This window comes from Brachycentrus maculatus, unplaced genomic scaffold (assembly GCF_059751285.1).
Source record: "Brachycentrus maculatus isolate JH-2025_06_01 unplaced genomic scaffold, ASM5975128v1 h1tg000059l, whole genome shotgun sequence".
Lineage (NCBI taxonomy): Eukaryota > Metazoa > Arthropoda > Insecta > Trichoptera > Brachycentridae > Brachycentrus > Brachycentrus maculatus.
The window spans coordinates 99,246-117,984 of record NW_028280813.1 but is presented as its reverse complement, the minus strand read 5'-3'; the positions used below and the strand labels follow the sequence as shown (position 1 = coordinate 117,984).

At 35.0% G+C, this 18,739-nt stretch overlaps 1 protein-coding gene across 3 annotated transcripts; it reads right to left on the bottom strand.

Annotated features, from left to right (window-relative positions):
• Positions 1-7,204: 7,204 nt before the first annotated feature.
• Scgbeta (sarcoglycan beta) lies at positions 7,205-14,656 on the bottom strand. 3 transcript variants are annotated; one of them, XR_015837208.1, is made up of 6 exons: positions 14,596-14,656; positions 13,541-13,630; positions 12,598-12,747; positions 10,645-10,964; positions 8,515-9,797; positions 7,205-7,559 (listed from the first exon to the last, which is right to left on the bottom strand). XR_015837208.1 is itself a non-coding variant. In XM_088256199.1 (5 exons), the coding sequence occupies exons 2-5, from the start codon at positions 13,620-13,622 to the stop codon at positions 9,432-9,434; spliced, it is 918 nt and encodes a 305-aa protein (XP_088112325.1). In that variant the 5' UTR covers positions 13,623-13,630; positions 14,596-14,656; the 3' UTR covers positions 7,205-9,431. The 3 variants fall into 3 exon arrangements, 2 of the variants coding, with proteins under 2 accessions (XP_088112325.1, XP_088112326.1); XM_088256199.1 differs by having other exon boundaries at positions 7,205-9,797; XM_088256200.1 differs by lacking the exon at positions 14,596-14,656 and adding an exon at positions 14,115-14,218 and having other exon boundaries at positions 7,205-9,797.
• Between the last annotated feature and the right edge of the window lie 4,083 nt (positions 14,657-18,739).

Below are 18,739 nucleotides of genomic sequence, written 5' to 3'. Positions count from 1 at the left end.
CTTTACATATTATTTACACTTAATTTTCAAAAGGAAAATATTACCACGTTATAAAACGACAATTTTGTTAATCAAAAATAAAGAAACAAAATAAAAAAAATGGATACTGCTCCTCAAACATTAGAAAACTTACTAGAAAAATTAATACAAAATGCTCAGGTAAGCAAACATCAAAATTTAAAAGATATTTCAGAGAAGTTCATCATTGAAAAATTTACAAGCAAAAATCCTAATGCAAACCAGTGGATGGATATTTTTGAAAAAGAATGTACACGTTTTGAGGTGACAACGGATGAGAAAAAAATTGAAATATTAAGATTGTTTATGGATAAAAGTTGTGAAGATTGGTACAGTTCGATGATGATAAAGTTTTCCATGAACTCAGAATGGATAGTATGGAAAAACAACTTTTGTAAAACATTTACAAACAAGGGATGGAACCATGTAATGTTTGCATTATCTTTTAAATATAATGACGGATCCTTGTTAGACTATGCCATAAGGAAGGAAAAACTTTTGTTGGAGATGAGAAGAACGATCGACATGGGTACCTTAGTAGATCTTATTGTGGCTGGTTTACCAGAATTTATAATTAATAAGATTGATAGAGAAAAATTAGAAGATTCAGTCGATTTATTCAATGAAGTAAAAAAACACGAAAACATTGTAAATAAAAAAAGGTTTTCGGATCAAAGAAGATATGGAAATCTAAGAACTAGTGGTAAAATTAAAGATAAAAGTCCATGTAAGATTTGTGAAAAATTAAATAAGGGAACTCGATATCACCCTGAAGTAACGTGCTGGTTTAGAACAAAGGAGGATGATAAGTTTAATAATAAAAATACTATCAGACATGTAAACAATTCAGTTATAGAAGCTAAGTTAAATGAAACCGATCAAAAAAACGAATAGTAACACCATTAATAAATGTCAAACTATTACTAAATGATCAAATTGAAATATTTGGAATTTACGATTCAGGTTCAAATGTTTCTCTAATAAATTCTAAGTTATTAAAACTAAAAGGAAAAGGAAACAATATGAATGAAGCAGATTTAGTAACAATTAATGGTGTTAAAAAGACAAACGGTTTGACGACTTTGAAAATAAAAATATTTGAATTGGAAAAAAACGTTGATGTATATATTATTGATGAAGAAAATTTCAAATATGATTTTTTGATAGGATTAGATATGATAAAAAAATTTAAACTAATCCAAAATGAAGACTTAAAAATAACACAAAGACAATGCTTGAAAAATGAAAATAAAAAGAAAGTAGAAAAAATTTCTACAAAATATAAAATTAAAAATAGTGAATTTAAAAATACAGAAAATAACAACGGCAAGGAATGCAAAATAAATTATAATGAACATGTAAAAGAAGAAGATTTTGAAATAAAAATAAATCATTTAAATCAATTTCAAAAATCTAAAATAAATGAACTGATTTGCAAATATAAATCCGTTTTTGCAAAAGACAAATATGATATCGGCACTGTTAGTGGATACGAAGCGAGGATAGACTTACTAGTAGACAGATATTGCAGTAAGAGGCCTTACAGATGTACTGTAGAAGATAAAAAGGAGATAGAAAAACAAATTGCAAAATTACTGGATAATAAGCTAATAGAAGAATCCTACAGTCCATTTGCTGCACCTGTTACATTGGCATTTAAAAAAGAGGAAAACAAAAAATCCAGACTGTGTATAGATTTCAGAGACTTGAATAAAATAGTAGTGCCTCAAGCTCAACCATTTCCTTTAATTGAAGACCTAATGATAAAGACCAGGAATTGCAAATTTTTTTCAACACTAGATATAAACTCAGCGTTTTGGTCTATTCCTTTACGAATCGAAGACAGAAAAAAGACGGGATTTGTTACACAAGAAGGACACTTCCAATGGACTTGCCTACCATTTGGATTGAAGACCTCACCAGCAATTTTTCAAAGGATACTAGGTAACATATTAAGAAAGTATAAACTTACAGATTTCACCGTTAATTACATAGATGATATTCTTATATTTTCTAAAACTTTTGCTGAGCACATTAAACATCTAACACAGTTGCTGGAAGCGATCGAAACGGAAGGTTTCAGGTTAAAATTTACAAAATGCGCATTTGCGTCAGACTTGGTAAAATATCTAGGTCATATAATTCAAAATAATTCAATAAAACCAGTAAAGGATAATTTGATTTCAATAAAGAATTTTCCTGTTCCAAAAACGATAAAAAATGTAAGACAATTTCTGGGGAAAATAAACTTTTACCATGAATACATACCAAAGAGTGCAATAATACTAGATCCATTGCATAACTTACTAAGGAAAAATCAAAAATTTATTTGGTGTGATAAATGCCAAAAAGCATTTGAAATAACAAAAAGCATGCTTTGCTCACAGCCCGTTCTAGAAATTTTTGATCAGGATTTACCAATCAACATTTATACCGATGCTTCTTTAGAAGGTGTTGGGGCCATTTTGAAACAAAAGCAGCCCGATGGTAGAGAAAAACCAGTGGCATACTTTTCAAAAAAACTAAATGAAGCCCAGAAGAAAAAGAAAGCAATATATTTAGAATGTTTAGCAATTAAGGAAGCAGTAAGATACTGGCAATACTGGTTAATAGGTAAATCATTTACGGTTTATTCAGATCACAAACCTTTGGAAAATATGAATCTGAAATCTAGGACCGATGAAGAGTTAGGTGATTTAACATATTATTTATCGCAATATGAATTTGAAATAAAATATAATCCAGGAAAGAAGAATTTAGAAGCAGATTGTCTAAGCAGGAATCCAGTATTAGAATCGAGTGAAATGCAGATGAACAATTAAAAGTTGTAAATTTGGTTAAATTAGAAGATATTTTAAGAGATCAGAATAAAAATGAAAGAATTCAACAGAAAAAAAAACAAATGGATTGAAAAAAACAATGTCTATTTTAAAAAGGTCAAGAAAAAAGAAAAAATAATTCTTTCAGAACCGTTTAGCATCGAAATCATAAAAGACATACATGAAAACCTATGCCATATTGGAATTGGACAAATGCAAAAGACTATTAGTCCACATTACACAGCCAAAAATTTGACGAAAAACATAAAAACAATTTGTAGAAATTGTGAAATTTGTATTAAAAATAAATCAAGAGGACAAAAGAAATTTGGATTTATGTCTCATCTAGGCCCGGCCACAAAGCCTTTTGAAATAATATCTTTAGACACAATTGGAGGTTTAGGAGGTTCAAGATCAACAAAAAAATATCTACATCTCTTAGTGGATCACTTTACAAGATACGCATTTATTTTAACCTCGAAAACTCAGAATGCAAATGATTTTATAAAACTAGTCATGAAAATAACAGAAACCGAGGATATTGGTATGCTTCTCACCGACCAATACCCAGGAATAAACTCGAAAGAATTCAAGGAATTCTTAAATGACAAGCAGATCCCAATAATCTTCACTGCAGTAAATGCACCATTCTCAAATGGCCTAAATGAAAGGCTGAATCAAACATTGGTGAACAAAATCAGATGCAAAATAAATGAAAAAGGGAAAAGAAGAGCATGGACCACAATAGCTCAAGAATGTGTTAATAAATATAATAATACTAATCACTCAGTCACTGACTTTTCCCCAAGTTATCTTTTATATGGTACAGATGTAAATATTTTACCCAACGAATTAAAACAAGGAAAATCTAATAATGACTGGATTAGAGACAGGAAAATAGCGCTTGAAAATACAATAAAATCACATAATTACAATAAAACATTATTTGACAAAAATAGAATAGGCTGCGAATTCAACGTAGGAGACATGGTGTATGTGGAAAATGGAAACAAGCTAAACAGAAAAAAATTGGATGAACTAAAAATTGGACCTTATAAAATTATTGAAAAAATTTCTAACTCAATATACAGAATTGATACAGGTCACAAAAAAATAAAATCAAACCTTTATCATATCACTAAACTTATACCAGTCCCTTCACTACAAGAAGATGATCCGGAGGACGAGTGAAAATTTTACTATGAATTTTCATCCCCAAGGGGGGAGATGTAATAAAATAACTAGGTACCTACCTATACATTTTATTAAGTACCTACAATTAGTACCTACATAAAACAGTTCTACCACCAGATGTCGCATGCGTCGCTCAGTAGAAAACAAAAGACTTCCGATAATATTATTAACTGTCAGAATCAGATAGATAGATAGATAGATAGATATAAAATTATTATAAAGATAAATTAAGAATAAACTTTAATTACAAAGCAACACATTGTTTATTTTATTATTATACACCCACTTTACATATTATTTACACTTAATTTTCAAAAGGAAAATATTACCACGTTATATATATATATATATATGTATATATATATATATATAAATATATATATATATATATATATATATATATATATATATATATATATATATATATATATATATGTATTGGGTTGATGCAAAAGTTTTGACCGTTTTTTAAATTTTATTTTTTTTATTTTTTTATGTAAATTATTTATTTAATAAATTATATAATTTCCATCAGTTCTTATAACCTTCTCCCATCTTTCTATCAACTAATTAATACCAGTAGTAAACAATTCCGTGGATTTTGATGCGAAAAATTAAGTAAGGGATGTTTTTACATGCTGTATTGTATAATTTTTTTCATCGTTTAAATTTTTTTGCAGTGATCGGAGTAAATGAAATTCAGAAAGAACAAGATCTGAAGAATACGGTGGATGCTTGATAACATCCCGATTTAACTCATTTAGCTTGTTTTGGGTCATCATAGCCACATATGGTCGCGCGTTGTCGTGATGAAACACTGCCCCTTTTCTGTTTACCAATTCTGGTCTATACTTTTTTTTTTTTTTTTTTTTTTTTTTTTTAACTCTTTATTCCAGCTTGACTAAGTGGTGGGTGCAATACTTAGTCAGCCATATATGTTTTACAACATTTTATTTAAACAATGAAATTAGAAATAAGAAGGAAATAAGAAATTGAAAGAAATAATAAAAAATAAAAATAAAAATAAAAATAATGATAAATTTGGAGAGATGTAGACGAAAATTAGCTCGCTGGCAAACGCAGCACTGCGCTCCAGTGCCGCCACATGTCCAGCCCCCATCTGTGCTCCACAAGCCGCTTTATGATGAGGTTGGAGCTCTTCATCAGCCTCTCCCGGAAGCCTGCCACTCGGTGCCTTAACAGGCCATCCCAATGTGGTAGGCGTGCTGTGGCAAACATACCACTCGCGCTGCAGTGTCGGGGTAACTTCATTAAAGCTCTGTAGCCGTTATTGTAGCATATTTTCATGCTCTTTAAAGGTCCATGTTCAATTTGGATAATTGCTGACAATATCGTTCTGTTGTACTTGTCTTATCATGTTCTAAGAGTTCAAAATACACAATACCGTTATTATTCCACCAAACACAAAGTATAACCTTTTTTTATGGATTTCGGCCTTCGAAGTTGTTAATGGGGCTTGTCCAGGAATAGCCCAATGTCTTTTTCTTGTCACGTTGTTGTACACGACCCATTTCTCATCTCCCGTCACCAAACGATGCAAAAAAGGTTCATGTTTTTGTCTCGCACTCAAAACAACGCACGTTGAAACACGATCCAATAAATTGGCAGCCGACAATTGATGAGGTATCCAAATGTCGTACCGCGAAACCATTTCCATACGCTTCAAATTTCTTAATACGGTTGTTTGGTTGACTCCCATCATTGACACAATCTCCCTGATGGTTAGACGTGGATTGGTGTCAATTATGACTTTTAACTTGTAGTCATCAGACTTCAATGGCCGCCCGGTATGTGGTTTATCAATAATTGAAAAATCTCCAGATCGGAATTTTCCAAACCATCTTCGTACCTGTCAAACTTTGATGACATCTGCTCCAAACACTTCACAAATGTTTTTGGTTGCCACACTCGCGGTATTGAAATTTGAAAAAATACAAGGGGTCATAACTGTACTTTGGCTAGGCCAAAACTGAATAGAAAGTAGAGGGAAAGCATCCTTTGTACAATGAAATCATAAAAAAGAAGATACTATTCATAATTTGTGAAAAAATTTTTTTTTACCTGGGATCATAAAAAACGGTCATTACTTTTGCATCAACCCAATATATATATATATATATATATATATATATATATATATATATATATATATATATATATATATATATATATATATATATATATATATATATATATATATATATATATATATATATATATATATATATATATATATATATATATATATATATGTATATATATATATATATATATGTATATATATATATATATATATAAATATATATATATATATATATATATATAATAAAACCCTTATCCGCACCCCAATGGTGCATAGGGCACTGCGTCATATAAACGCAGTGTTATCTTGATCGTTTACACATGAAGAAAAGGTGATCAGCCCTCCGCTTCAGGTACCAGTCCAGGGTAATATTGAATAAATATTACAATGAAAAAATCACTTTTTTTTATTTGACCCCCCTGGGAATCGAACCCGGGACCTCCAGAATGGTAGCTGAACGTGCTGACCATTACACTACGGAGGCGGACAATAATAATAACAATAATAAATTTGGATAACTTATATAGCGCCATTTTCGTAAAATAATACCTCGAGGGCGCAGCAGATACTAGGCAGTACTAGCTTTCCTTACACTAAGCATTATCTAGCTTTCCTTACTACCTACCTCTACTGCCTACCCTAGTGAGCAGTACAGGTAGGTGCTCGCTTCCTAGGCAGAGCATATGGCAGCCACCACAAGTCCCATCCAATCTGCCTTGCATACTGTCACAGTAACAAAAAACGAGCTAAGAGTGTCAGAAATGAAGAATCCAAGGAGCATATCTGGCAAGAGTCTACAGGATGGAATAAGGAACGCCAGGATAAGGGATATATGCGAGATGGAAGATGTCGTTAGGTGGGGAAGGCAACGAAGGAGACAATGGTATGCGCGTGTGAGGAGAATGGAACCATCCAGACTCCCCCACATTGCACTGCACATCCAACCTCAAGGCAGACCACCAAAGAGATGGGTCGATAGCTGGGAATCGACATCGCAGGAGGTTAATCCCTATTAAAAACAGGCCACAAGGCCTACACCATGCAGAAGAAGAAGAAAATTTTAATAAACACATTAAAAGTTATTTTTATTTATTAAAAGGAACAACAAAGGCTTCACATCTAAAAAATAATATAACAAACAATCCATTATAATAATCACGTTCACAGCAATAAGGACAATTTATTCAAATATTTAAGCTGTTAGTTATTTGAACATCAATTTGAGAACTAAGTCACTAATTTTTTTAACATAAATTTGAGATTCAAGTCATTAATTTGTCCTTTTTGTCCGCCTCCGTAGTGTAATGGTCAGCACGCTCGGCTACCGTTCTGGAGGTCCCGGGTTCGATTCCCAGGGGGGGGTCAAATGAATATAAGTGATTTTTTCACTGTAATATTTATTCAATATTACCCTGGACTGGTACCTGAAGCGGAGGGCTGATCACCTTTCCTTCATGTGTAAACGATCAAGATAACACTGCGTTTATATGAAGCAGTGCCCTATGCACCATTGGGGTGCGGATGAGGGTTTTATTTATTATTTATTATTAATTTGTCCTTAACACACTTAGGACAGGAAAGGTATTTGTCCCCTTTAGGTGGATTGATGCTTAACCCTTTCCGGTCCCCCAAAATTAAAAATAAATAATCTAGGTAGACAGTTACATTCTAATTTGAAAACAACATTGGTCCTCTGCCCCACATACTGTTGTAATAGATACGAGTGACAAAAATGTAAGCTTAGAATTTAAATAAACAATACTAATGATGAAAAAAATGTGGAATAACATCCGACATGGGATCTAAGAGGGAAAATCCATGTCGAATGAGATTCCACATTGGACCAGTAAGGCTTAAGGATGGGCAGGGTATTTTTACCTTCTGCGCCGGCCTCATTTCAAAGGCAGAAAAAAGGAATTATCCAATGTTTTTATATGAATATTATGTAAAAAACACTCATCCCAAATGTGCTATGTAAATTATGCTGAGATGTGGATTATTTCAACATTTATTTGTTAACTTTATACATACATATTAATATTTTATTTATTGTTTCGGCATTAACTTTGTGGTAAGACATGTTACAATGATTAAAGAAAACACTTCGTTTTTTACCACTTGAGTTTTATTATAGACTACATGTTACATGTTATTATACAGACCTGAATGATGGAAGTTTAACTTCTGAAACATGTAGTCTATAATAAAACTCAAGTGGTAAAAAATGAAGTACATATTAATACATATAGGTACCGTAGAACGGGGCGTAGAACCTCCAGGCGTTCTGGAGGTCCTGGGTTCGATTCCCAGGGGGGGTAAAATAAATATAAGTGATTTTTTCACTGTAATATTTATTTAATATTACCCTGGACTGGGTACCTGAAGCGGAGGGCTGATCACCTTTCCTTCATGTGTAAACGATCAAGATAACACTGCGTTTATATGAAGCAGTGCCCTATGCACCATTTGGGTGCGGATAATGGTTTTATTATCATTATTAAACTATTTTACAATTTTCATAGAACTCTTGATCGTTTGTCCATTCCTTTATTTTGACTTTGTTCCATATTTTATTTTGACGTCTAACCTCCGTCGGCAACAAAAATGCTTGCAACAATATATTGCAGTGTTGGACTCCCATACTTATTGTTAATTCTTGGGACTATCAACCCTTCGTTGTGGGTAAATCGTGTATCATGGCTGTGTACTAGAAGATTTCTATATTTCTGTCTAGTAGATATAAATGATATTATGAAACCTTGCCAAATATATACACCGTGTGGCGTTTGAGCTGCCGCTTACTCAGAAAACACACAGTTTAAATATTCAGGGCTGTCTTGGGACTATCAAACCTTCGTTGTGGGCAAATTGTGTACCCGTACTCACTGTAAAATGGTACATAAAGTGTGAGGCATCTATATTTAGTATGCTCCTCTGAGCATATCTAGTCTTAGATTAGAATTTAGACTTGATACATCGCGCTCTTTGTCCTTAAGTTCAGTACTGAGTATAATTGGATCAGTTTGTTGAAGTGTGTTCTTTGTGTTCAGATCTCAGAACTGAAAGAAGCCAGACAATGTGCTCCGGCTCGATCCGATAGTTCTACATGGAAGGGACAACCCCTTGCATGTAGAACTATGGATCGAGTCGTTGAATGTAGAGTTCCACATGCAAGGGTTGTATGGATCGAGTCGTAGAATGTGGAGTTCTAAATGCAAGGGTTTTATTTGCCGGCCATGTTGATGTGGAGTTCTACATGCAAGGGTTGTATTTGCCGGCCATGTTGATGTGGAGTTCTACATGCAAGGGTTGTATTTGCCGGCCATGTTGATGTGCGAGCAGCTGACCTTCCTGGCGTCCCCGCGGGGCACCTCCACCCGGAAGAGCTTGCCCTGCGGCATGCAGACGCAGAGCTTGTACTGCGGCGCGGCGGGGCCCTCGGGCGCCAGGGGCAGCGCCTTCACGTCCAGGAACACGCCCTCCTTGCCGCCCAGCACCACGGAGCCGTTGGCCGCGCGCAGCGTCACGTCCTGGTCGGCCGACCACAGCATGGCGGCGGCGTGCATGTGCGTGCCCTCCATGCCGGTCAGCTTGGTCGCCGAGTCGGAGCGGACGGAGAAGTCCGAGTCTAGCGGCGCCGCGATACGATTCGTGGAGACTATCTGAAAATATAATAAAAACAATATTTTTTTTGATATTTTAAAATGCATATTTTTTTCGCTTATAATTTGACCAGATAATTTATTAACAACATTTTGAGTGTGTCCAAATACTTGTTCACAAATCTGGATTATCTCCAATTACAGGAGAATTTTTCATATTATTATTTTTTTTTCCATCTTTTATTTTCTTTTTTCCATATTTCCATACACTTTCATATTCTTCTTCATCTTTGATTAGATGTCAAAAAAATATTTATAAATATATATTTGTATATATTTTTTTATAACATTTTGAGTGTGTCCAAATGCTTGTTCACAAAATCTGGATAATCTTCAATTACAGGAGTTATTTTCATATTATTTATTGACATCTCATCAAAGATGAAGAAGAATATGGAAGTCTGGGCATTTAAATTAGTGAATGTTACACATGCGTAAAGTGATCACTTAAACCAGCCTATGATGGTCGTCAGCCCTGTAAATGCCCAGACTTCCATATCCTTCTTCATCTTTGATGAGATGTCAAAAATAATATGAAAAATAACTCCTGTAATTGGAAATAATCCAGATTTCTGAACAAGTGTTTGGACACACTTAAAATAACTAACTAACCATCACGCCGCTTTACCGCAGGGGTAGGCAGAGAGAATAGAACGCCACACCACTCTGCCTTTGCCAACATTCTTCGCCTCTTCCACGTTCATGCATCTCCTCATACATACCGGCCGATTGTTACGACTCCTAACCTGACCACTTTCAAGTATCTAGCATACCTGATCGTGCCATGTTTTTCTCGGTCTTCCTCTGCTCAAAACGTTGTACGATAATACTCGTTGCCACTTCTCACCTTGGCATTCAGCTGCTTCATCGGCTCCTCTATGTTGACAGAAGGGCCCCAGGTGTTGAACACGACCTCCCCGGTGTAAGGGTCGATGACCTTGAAGCCGTTCCCTCGGAGGACTGTGTGCGTGGAATTCATCTTCAGCCGGGATTCGATGGTTTTAGGCCCCACGTTGTTGAAGTTGACCTCGTGGTCTGACGATACCGAAAGGGGAGAGCCGGCGAACCCCTGGATGAGCCCGTCACGCTTGAAGATGTGTCCCAAATCTGTCTCTCCGAAGAACTTGACTACGTTCTCTTCGCTGATCAGCTCCAGACTCTGCATGCCTGCCAAGAAGAAATGTTTATTTATTGTTTTTTTTTTTTACAATCCTGCATTGTTCCGCAAAGTGTGTTTCCATACTGTCGGTAGAGAGCGGGAGACGCTTGCGAGCGTTCTATTTGCTTACTTTAGGTAGAGCGCGAGAGACGCCTGCAAACATTGTACAGATGGGAATTGGGTGTTGCGGCTACTTGTGATTAGTATACTGAGGGTCGGGCGGCAGACTGCCAGAGTATAATTAGGGTCCTTTTCCATACTGTCGGTAGAGAGCGGGAGACGCTTGCGAGCGTTCTATTTGCTTACTTTAGGTAGAGCGCGAGAGACGCCTGCAAACATTGTACAGATGGGAATTGGGTGTTGCGGCTACTTGTGATTAGTATACTGAGGGTCGGGCGGCAGACTGCCAGAGTATAATTAGGGTCCTTTTCCATACTGTCGGTAGAGAGCGGGAGACGCTTGCGAGCGTTCTATTTGCTTACTTTAGGTAGAGCGCGAGAGACGCCTGCAAACATTGTACAGATGGGAATTGGGTGTTGCGGCTACTTGTGATTAGTATACAACTCTAATTAGTATACTAACACATGGTTTAAAAGTGTCTTTTTTATACTGTTGGTAGAGAGCTATTCTGCTCTTTGCTTTGCGTAATATAACAGAAAATTCTTTGAGCAAAAACCAAAAGCTTTTCTGCGCATCTCCCGCTATCCTCTATCATACATCGTTACACACATTCGTATTAAAAGATCACATTTCAACTGCATTCTGCCTACTTCATCCTTCTTTTGCCAACTCCGTGCTTTAATTCCATACGTAAGGGTCGACTCCATTGTGTACTGCCAGTTTAGCTTACTTTTTATTTGCTATAACTGTGGGGTCCTCACCAAGACGTTACATTTCCATTATAAATGATTTTAAGTAATCAGGTATTCTAGCTTGTAAAATTGTTACGTTTGTGTTTTTACATTGCTCCATGTTTCGAACCTCAGTTCGACTCAGAGGAATTTTTTCATGGTGTAGAACTTTCGATAAAATAATACGTCAATCCTTGGCCTTATGACATCTGTTGAAATATCTGACTAATAATTTGTAACATCACAAGGATAAATAAAACAACAGATCCCTGATTTTTCTTGCGGTCGGTAATTAGTCCGCGCCATAATCATGCCCTATATCTGTCTCACTCTCGACGCTACGCATCGCCAGTGGGTAAGAGTGACACACGATGCGTGCTTTGATTTATTTATGTTACGATCTTATTTGTTTATATTACGATATATTTCAAGAATAATGTGACACAAGTGTATTCTAGAGTACCAAGAAGGCACAATGAATCCCATTGAACGTTTTTGTTCAGGAAAATAAATCGTTTCTTAACTAAATACATGATAAAAGTAATCATTTAAAAAACGGCGAAATACCGCCGCGCACGGGCGGCTCTTAGGAACAAAGTTAACGCGGTTAAAAGGTTAAAGGATTTTTGTGCAATATTGGGAATGTAACTTTTCGGTGAGGACTTCCACGACTGATTTCAATGCACCTTTCCCTTCGTTCCCAGTATTCACACTCCATTCTATATCTTTATACCTTTTTTTAAATTATAAATTGTAATTATATGTATAGATAATGGAAGATAGTTGATACCTCTGCCTAAACGCAGCACGTACACAATCCCGACAGAGAGAAGTAGGTTGCCAACTGTGGTGAGGAGCAGCACGGCCAGCAGAACCCACTGCACAAAATACTTGGTCTCTCCCATCTCCTGGCTTTGTTTTTCTTTAGTGGCTGCTTTCCCTAGAACAGGAATGACAGCAAATTTAAATAACAAGTGAAAAGGATATTTTTAATTAATGTTCTACTTAGTATATACCACTATTTCTTAAAATCTACTGTGACACGTGTTTCGACGCATTCCGCATCATAAAAATGAAGCGGAATGCATGGAAACACGTGTCACAGTATAAATTAACCTGTCCGGGAGTATGGCCGTACATGTACGGCCATACCAAACTTTTCTCAAAGGAGTTTGGACGTACATGTACGGCCGATACGAAATATGATTTATGACACGATTTATATCAAAACATGTTAAAAACATGATTTATCGATATTTCGATAATTTTGATATAAATCATGTTTATTGGGGTAAATATCTTTGTTTATTCAAGAAAACATGTTGCTCATAGCATCGACTATAATATAAAAATTTAAAAGTAAAAAAAAAAAACAAAAACAAATTCACTCCTCAGATACAGTTTTGTCCGGAGAAACTCACACCCAGACAGGTTAAGTAATAGTGGTATTTACTAAGTAAAACATTAATTAAAAATGGATAGATTTTACTACAATGTGACTGCCGAATCAATTTTCCGAAGGATATTTTCTGACGTTTTTCGTGTATGTGATTATAATCCAGGATTCGGACCTCACATACTTAATATAAGAGTTTCTGCTTAATACAAAGGGTTTTTCATCTCACCAATATATGTCACTAGTGAAAATTCTAGTGATTCTTGTACAATGTTTCAAAATTGGATCATATATATAGAACTTCCAAGAATTTGTTTTTAGGTCAAACGGGTTTTACCTTGATCTCTGGGTTCATGTATTTGAACTTGACTTCTGAACGGAGACGTTTCAGACTTCATGTTCCCGGGTACCTTGTCCATACTTCAATCTAAAATAAAATTGATAATAATAATGAATAATGACACCATTCAAGCCACAGATAGAGAGAGAGAGAGATAGAGATAGAATCTTTTACACACATTTTGACAGTCATATATTGACCTTTCATGCCCGTTTTGATAGTCACATTTGAACTTTATAGACATTTTTTGAGAGCCACATTTTGACCTTTGACGCACGTTTTGGCCGCCACATTTTCACACACATTTTGACAGTCAAATATTGACCTTTCACGCCCGTTTTGACAGCCATGTTTTGACCTTTTACGCACGTTTTGACAGCCATATTTTGACCTTTCAATCACGTTTTAATAATTTTTACACGATAGCCCATTTTGATTTTACACACACTTTTTGACAGCCATATTTTGACCTTTCACGCGCGTTTTGACAGCCATATTTTGACCTTTCACACACGCTTTGACAGTCGGTTCACTTCAAAAAATAAATATATCACAAAATATTTTAACTTACAGCGCACCAGCATATCCCTAAATATTCTCATTTATATTATAATTACATTTTAATAAAAAGAGAAATATTTATGTTTTTGTATATATTATTTTAAAAAATACTTCAAGTTCATACTATTTCTGTGAGCCTAAGCGACTCATCATAAGAAATATGTATCAAATTGTGGTAGAGTGGGTTCGAACCGAGAAACTGTGACTCGAGAGTCCGCGACACTAACCACGGGACCACAGCCCGACAGTTTTATATTGTGCAATTCTATTTATCTGTATTTATTCCAATTTTAATAGAAAAATTCAATATTTTATTCCGTAAAAGGAATTTTCTACGTCTATATGAACATTTTGATGTGATTTATTTACTGTAATATGGAAAATCAGTGGTACTTTTATCAATTTTGATTTGAAATGATGTGAATTTAAATAAATATAGGAAATTTTAGCGGTTCAATGAATGATAATTACAGGAAAATGAATTTATTTACCACTTTGACAGTTGGGGTGAGAGGACGTCGGTTTCGGACGTCGATAGGGCGTCGCGACGGCGCCGTATCATTGGACAACCACGGAATAGTGATGTGCATAATAACCGATCATGATAATCGAAAGTTCCGGTTATTCAATGAAAGAAAAGACCGAATCAGTTATATTGAAATGTCGTTTTACTTCTAATGTAGCTAGCATACTCATGAATTACAAAAAAAGTATACTCAAACATAAAAATTAAATTATTTATTGTAATTGCAGACAGTTGGTAGAATTCCATTATGAATTGTTGGGTAATATATCCAAAATTAAACACGGTTATTGGATTGAATTCTATTTTATTTACATGTATGCTAACGCGTTTTGCATTTTATGTATATATATATATATATATATATATATATATATATATATATATATATATATATATATATATATATATATATATATATATATATATATATATATATATATAATTGAATTCTTCGGGAAAAGACAGTCTACAATCATTCCCTCCAAAATTCTTGTTATTATTTACAAATGCAGATGGCGCACATCATCAGTGTTGTCAGTTGGTGGTGTTGCCAGCCTATATAAAGCAAAATTGAAAAAGGTAGGTACTCGTAGGCAAAAATCCTTACATACTTACCTAGGTTTTTTCATTGGTATTATATATGTATATATTATATTTATATATACATATATATATATATATATATATATATATATATATATATATATATATACATATATATATATATATATATATATATATATATATATATATATATATATATATATATATATATATATATATATATATATATATATATATATATATATATATATATATATATATATATATATATATATATATATATATATATATATATATATATATATATATGATAAGGACATTTTCTAGCTTTTCTCAAGTATGTGAATATAATCCAGGATCGGACCTCACAAACAAATGAATAAATTTTTCTGCATAATAAAAGGCTTCCCTCATCCCACCATAGATGTCTCTAGTAAAGTCATACACTATGTTTCTAGTTTGATCAATATATCTAGAAGTTCAAAGAATTTGAGCAGTGTGGTTGTCAATCATTGGTAGAATCGATGAATGTAACATATCATGTGTGTAACTTCTTCTTCTTCAAACCCTCTTCTGTACCCCAATGGTGCATAGGGCACTGCATCATATAAACGCTGTGTTATCTTGATCGTTCACACACGAAGGAAAGGTGATCAGCCCTCCGCTTCAGGCGCCAGTCCAGGGTACTATTGAATAAATATTAGAGTGAAAAAATCACTTTTATTTATTTGACCCCCCTGGGAATCAAACACGGGACCTCCGGGACTGTAGCCGAGCGTGCTGACCATTACACTACGGAGGCGGACAATTTTAAAACAGGAGATAGAATGAGTAAAAAAAGACAGGATTCATATTTCAGTTTATTTTTATTCACATATTATGCGAAGATTTCGTAAAATATAAAAAAAAACTTTTAATATATCGCTCACTCCTTTCAAGAACGTCATAAATCAAAATTCGTCAATTTTCAGTTGTGCATATTTTCGGAATGCCCAGAAAATGTACTATATCCCAGCAAAAGCAGCATATTTTTAACTTAATATTTACCCGCTACAGGGCAGAAAGTGTTGTTTTTGCATTTTGAAGAAAATGTATTGTTTAATTTTTTTTAAAAATATTATAAATATTTTTCAAATGGAGAAAAAACCTTCAGGTTTAACCTAAAAAGATCTGTTGCACAGTAAAGAGTTCAATAAGTGGCTTGATATTTATTTTTAATACATTGTATTATATTTTTTATCTGTAAAAACGTTCTCCTGAAAAATCAAGTATTTTGATTTATGACGTTCTTGAAAGGAGTGAGCGATATAATTTAAAAAATAAATAACTAAAATTAAACAACACTTTGAGTAAAGGTTTATGCTGGGAAAGGAAACTAGGATAACAAAATAAATATATAAGGCTAAAATACATGAAATGTGTCCGGCAAAACCATGTATGATAGATGTTCCAATGGTGATATAAGGAAAGGGTGCAAGGCTGAGATGAGCACTATCCAGCAAACTAAGGAAGGCGGCTTGGGATGGTTTGGGAAGGATGAGAGTAGACTGGATGCAGTCGGGATGCCATCTCTCAGTGCGGCAAGACCATGTATGGTAGATGTTCCAATGGTGATATAAGGAAAGGGTGCAAGGCTGAGATGAGCACTATCCAGCAAACTAAGGAAGGCGGCTTGGGATGGTTTGGGAAGGATGAGAGTAGACTGGATGCAGTCGGGATGCCATCTCTCAGTGCGGCAAGACCATGTATGGTAGATGTTCCAATGGTGATATAAGGAAAGGGTGCAAGGCTGAGATGAGCACTATCCAGCAAACTAAGGAAGGCGGCTTGGGATGGTTTGGGAAGGATGAGAGTAGACTGGATGCAGTCGGGATGCCATCTCTCAGTGCGGCAAGACCATGTATGGTAGATGTTCCAATGGTGATATAAGGAAAGGGTGCAAGGCTGAGATGAGCACTATCCAGCAAACTAAGGAAGGCGGCTTGGGATGGTTTGGGAAGGATGAGAGTAGACTGGATGCAGTCGGGATGCCATCTCTCAGTGCGGCAAGACCATGTATGGTAGATGTTCCAATGGTGATATAAGGAAAGGGTGCAAGGCTGAGATGAGCACTATCCAGCAAACTAAGGAAGGCGGCTTGGGATGGTTTGGGAAGGATGAGAGTAGACTGGATGCAGTCGGGATGCCATCTCTCAGTGCGGCAAGACCATGTATGTTAGATGTTCCAATGGTGATATAAGGAAAGGGTGCAAGGCTGAGATGAGCACTATCCAGCAAACTAAGGAAGGCGGCTTGGGATGGTTTGGGAAGGATGAGAGTAGACTGGATGCAGTCGGGATGCCATCTCTCAGTGCGGCAAAACCATGTATGATAGATGTTCCAATGGTGATATAAGGAAAGAGTGCAAGGCTGAGTACTCGGGCCGTTGTATGAGGGGAGAGAACTAGCGAGTAATAGGTGTTATATTACAAGGCGGCGTGGAAGGTAAACGCAGCGTAGGAAGAAGGCGTATATCCTGGCTCCGCTGCAGCACTGGGGCGCTGCTCAGAGCGGCTGCAGACTGACACGATGATTGCCAACCTTCAGCGTGGAGTACTCGGGCCGTTGTATGAGGGGAGAGAAATAGCGAGTAATAGGTATTATATTACAAGGCGGCGTGGAAGGTGATCAATGCCGCCCGGATAGAATGAAGTAAGTAACATATTACTTCTATATACTAAATAGATAATATCCGTGGAATGTTCAAGTATTGACTTACATACAGTAGACATTTTGTTACGTCACCAAATAAACAAAAACTCGTAACTTATTTTTGCGGTTACGATAGCCACTATTTTTACAATGTCTTTTTTGTCATTTTTTACGAACACAAATATAAATTTTCCTGCTTCTTGCCGATAGTAAAGACCTAAAGGTACTGGTGACTAAGGTATATAATGTTTCAAGAAAAAGTGAATAATTTACATTTCTAAAGGCGTTAAACAGGGATGTGTAATGTCATCGTGGCTGTATAATGCATGGATGGATGGTTGCATGTGTATTACCTATTGTATGCTGATGATGCTGTTCAGCACACATTGTGTTTTCTTAAGGTTTTTTAATTTTAACTTAAAAATTAAATAATTATTTAAAAATGTCATAGTAGTTGCCACTAGAATATGGTTTCAAAAATAAATATATGTATTTTAAAAATAATAAAATTAAGTCTTTTAAGAAATACGTGGAATTCAAATCCATACAAAACTGATGACTGCAGGAATATCAAACAAAATATAAATATATACATACACATTGCACTGGGCACTGCATCATATAAACACAGTGTTATCTTGATCGTTTACACATGAAGGAAAGGTGATCAGCCCTCCGCTTCAGGTACCAGTCCAGGGTAATATTGAATAAATATTAGAAAAAAGTGAAAAATCACTATATATATACATATATATATATATATAATCATATATATATATATATATATATATATATATATATATATATATATATATATATATATATATATATATATGTGTGTGTGTGTGTGTGTA

Coding starts and splice junctions, on each gene's coding strand:
- Scgbeta (XM_088256199.1), bottom strand. CDS start 13,622: ATGGACAAGGTACCCGGGAACATGAAGTCTGAAACGTCTCCGTTCAGA. Junction 12,748..13,540: donor ACATGAACCCAGAGATCAAG/GTAAAACCCGTT, acceptor TTCCTGTTCTAG/GGAAAGCAGCCACTAAAGAA. Junction 9,798..10,644: donor TGAAGCAGCTGAATGCCAAG/GTGAGAAGTGGC, acceptor TTATATTTTCAG/ATAGTCTCCACGAATCGTAT.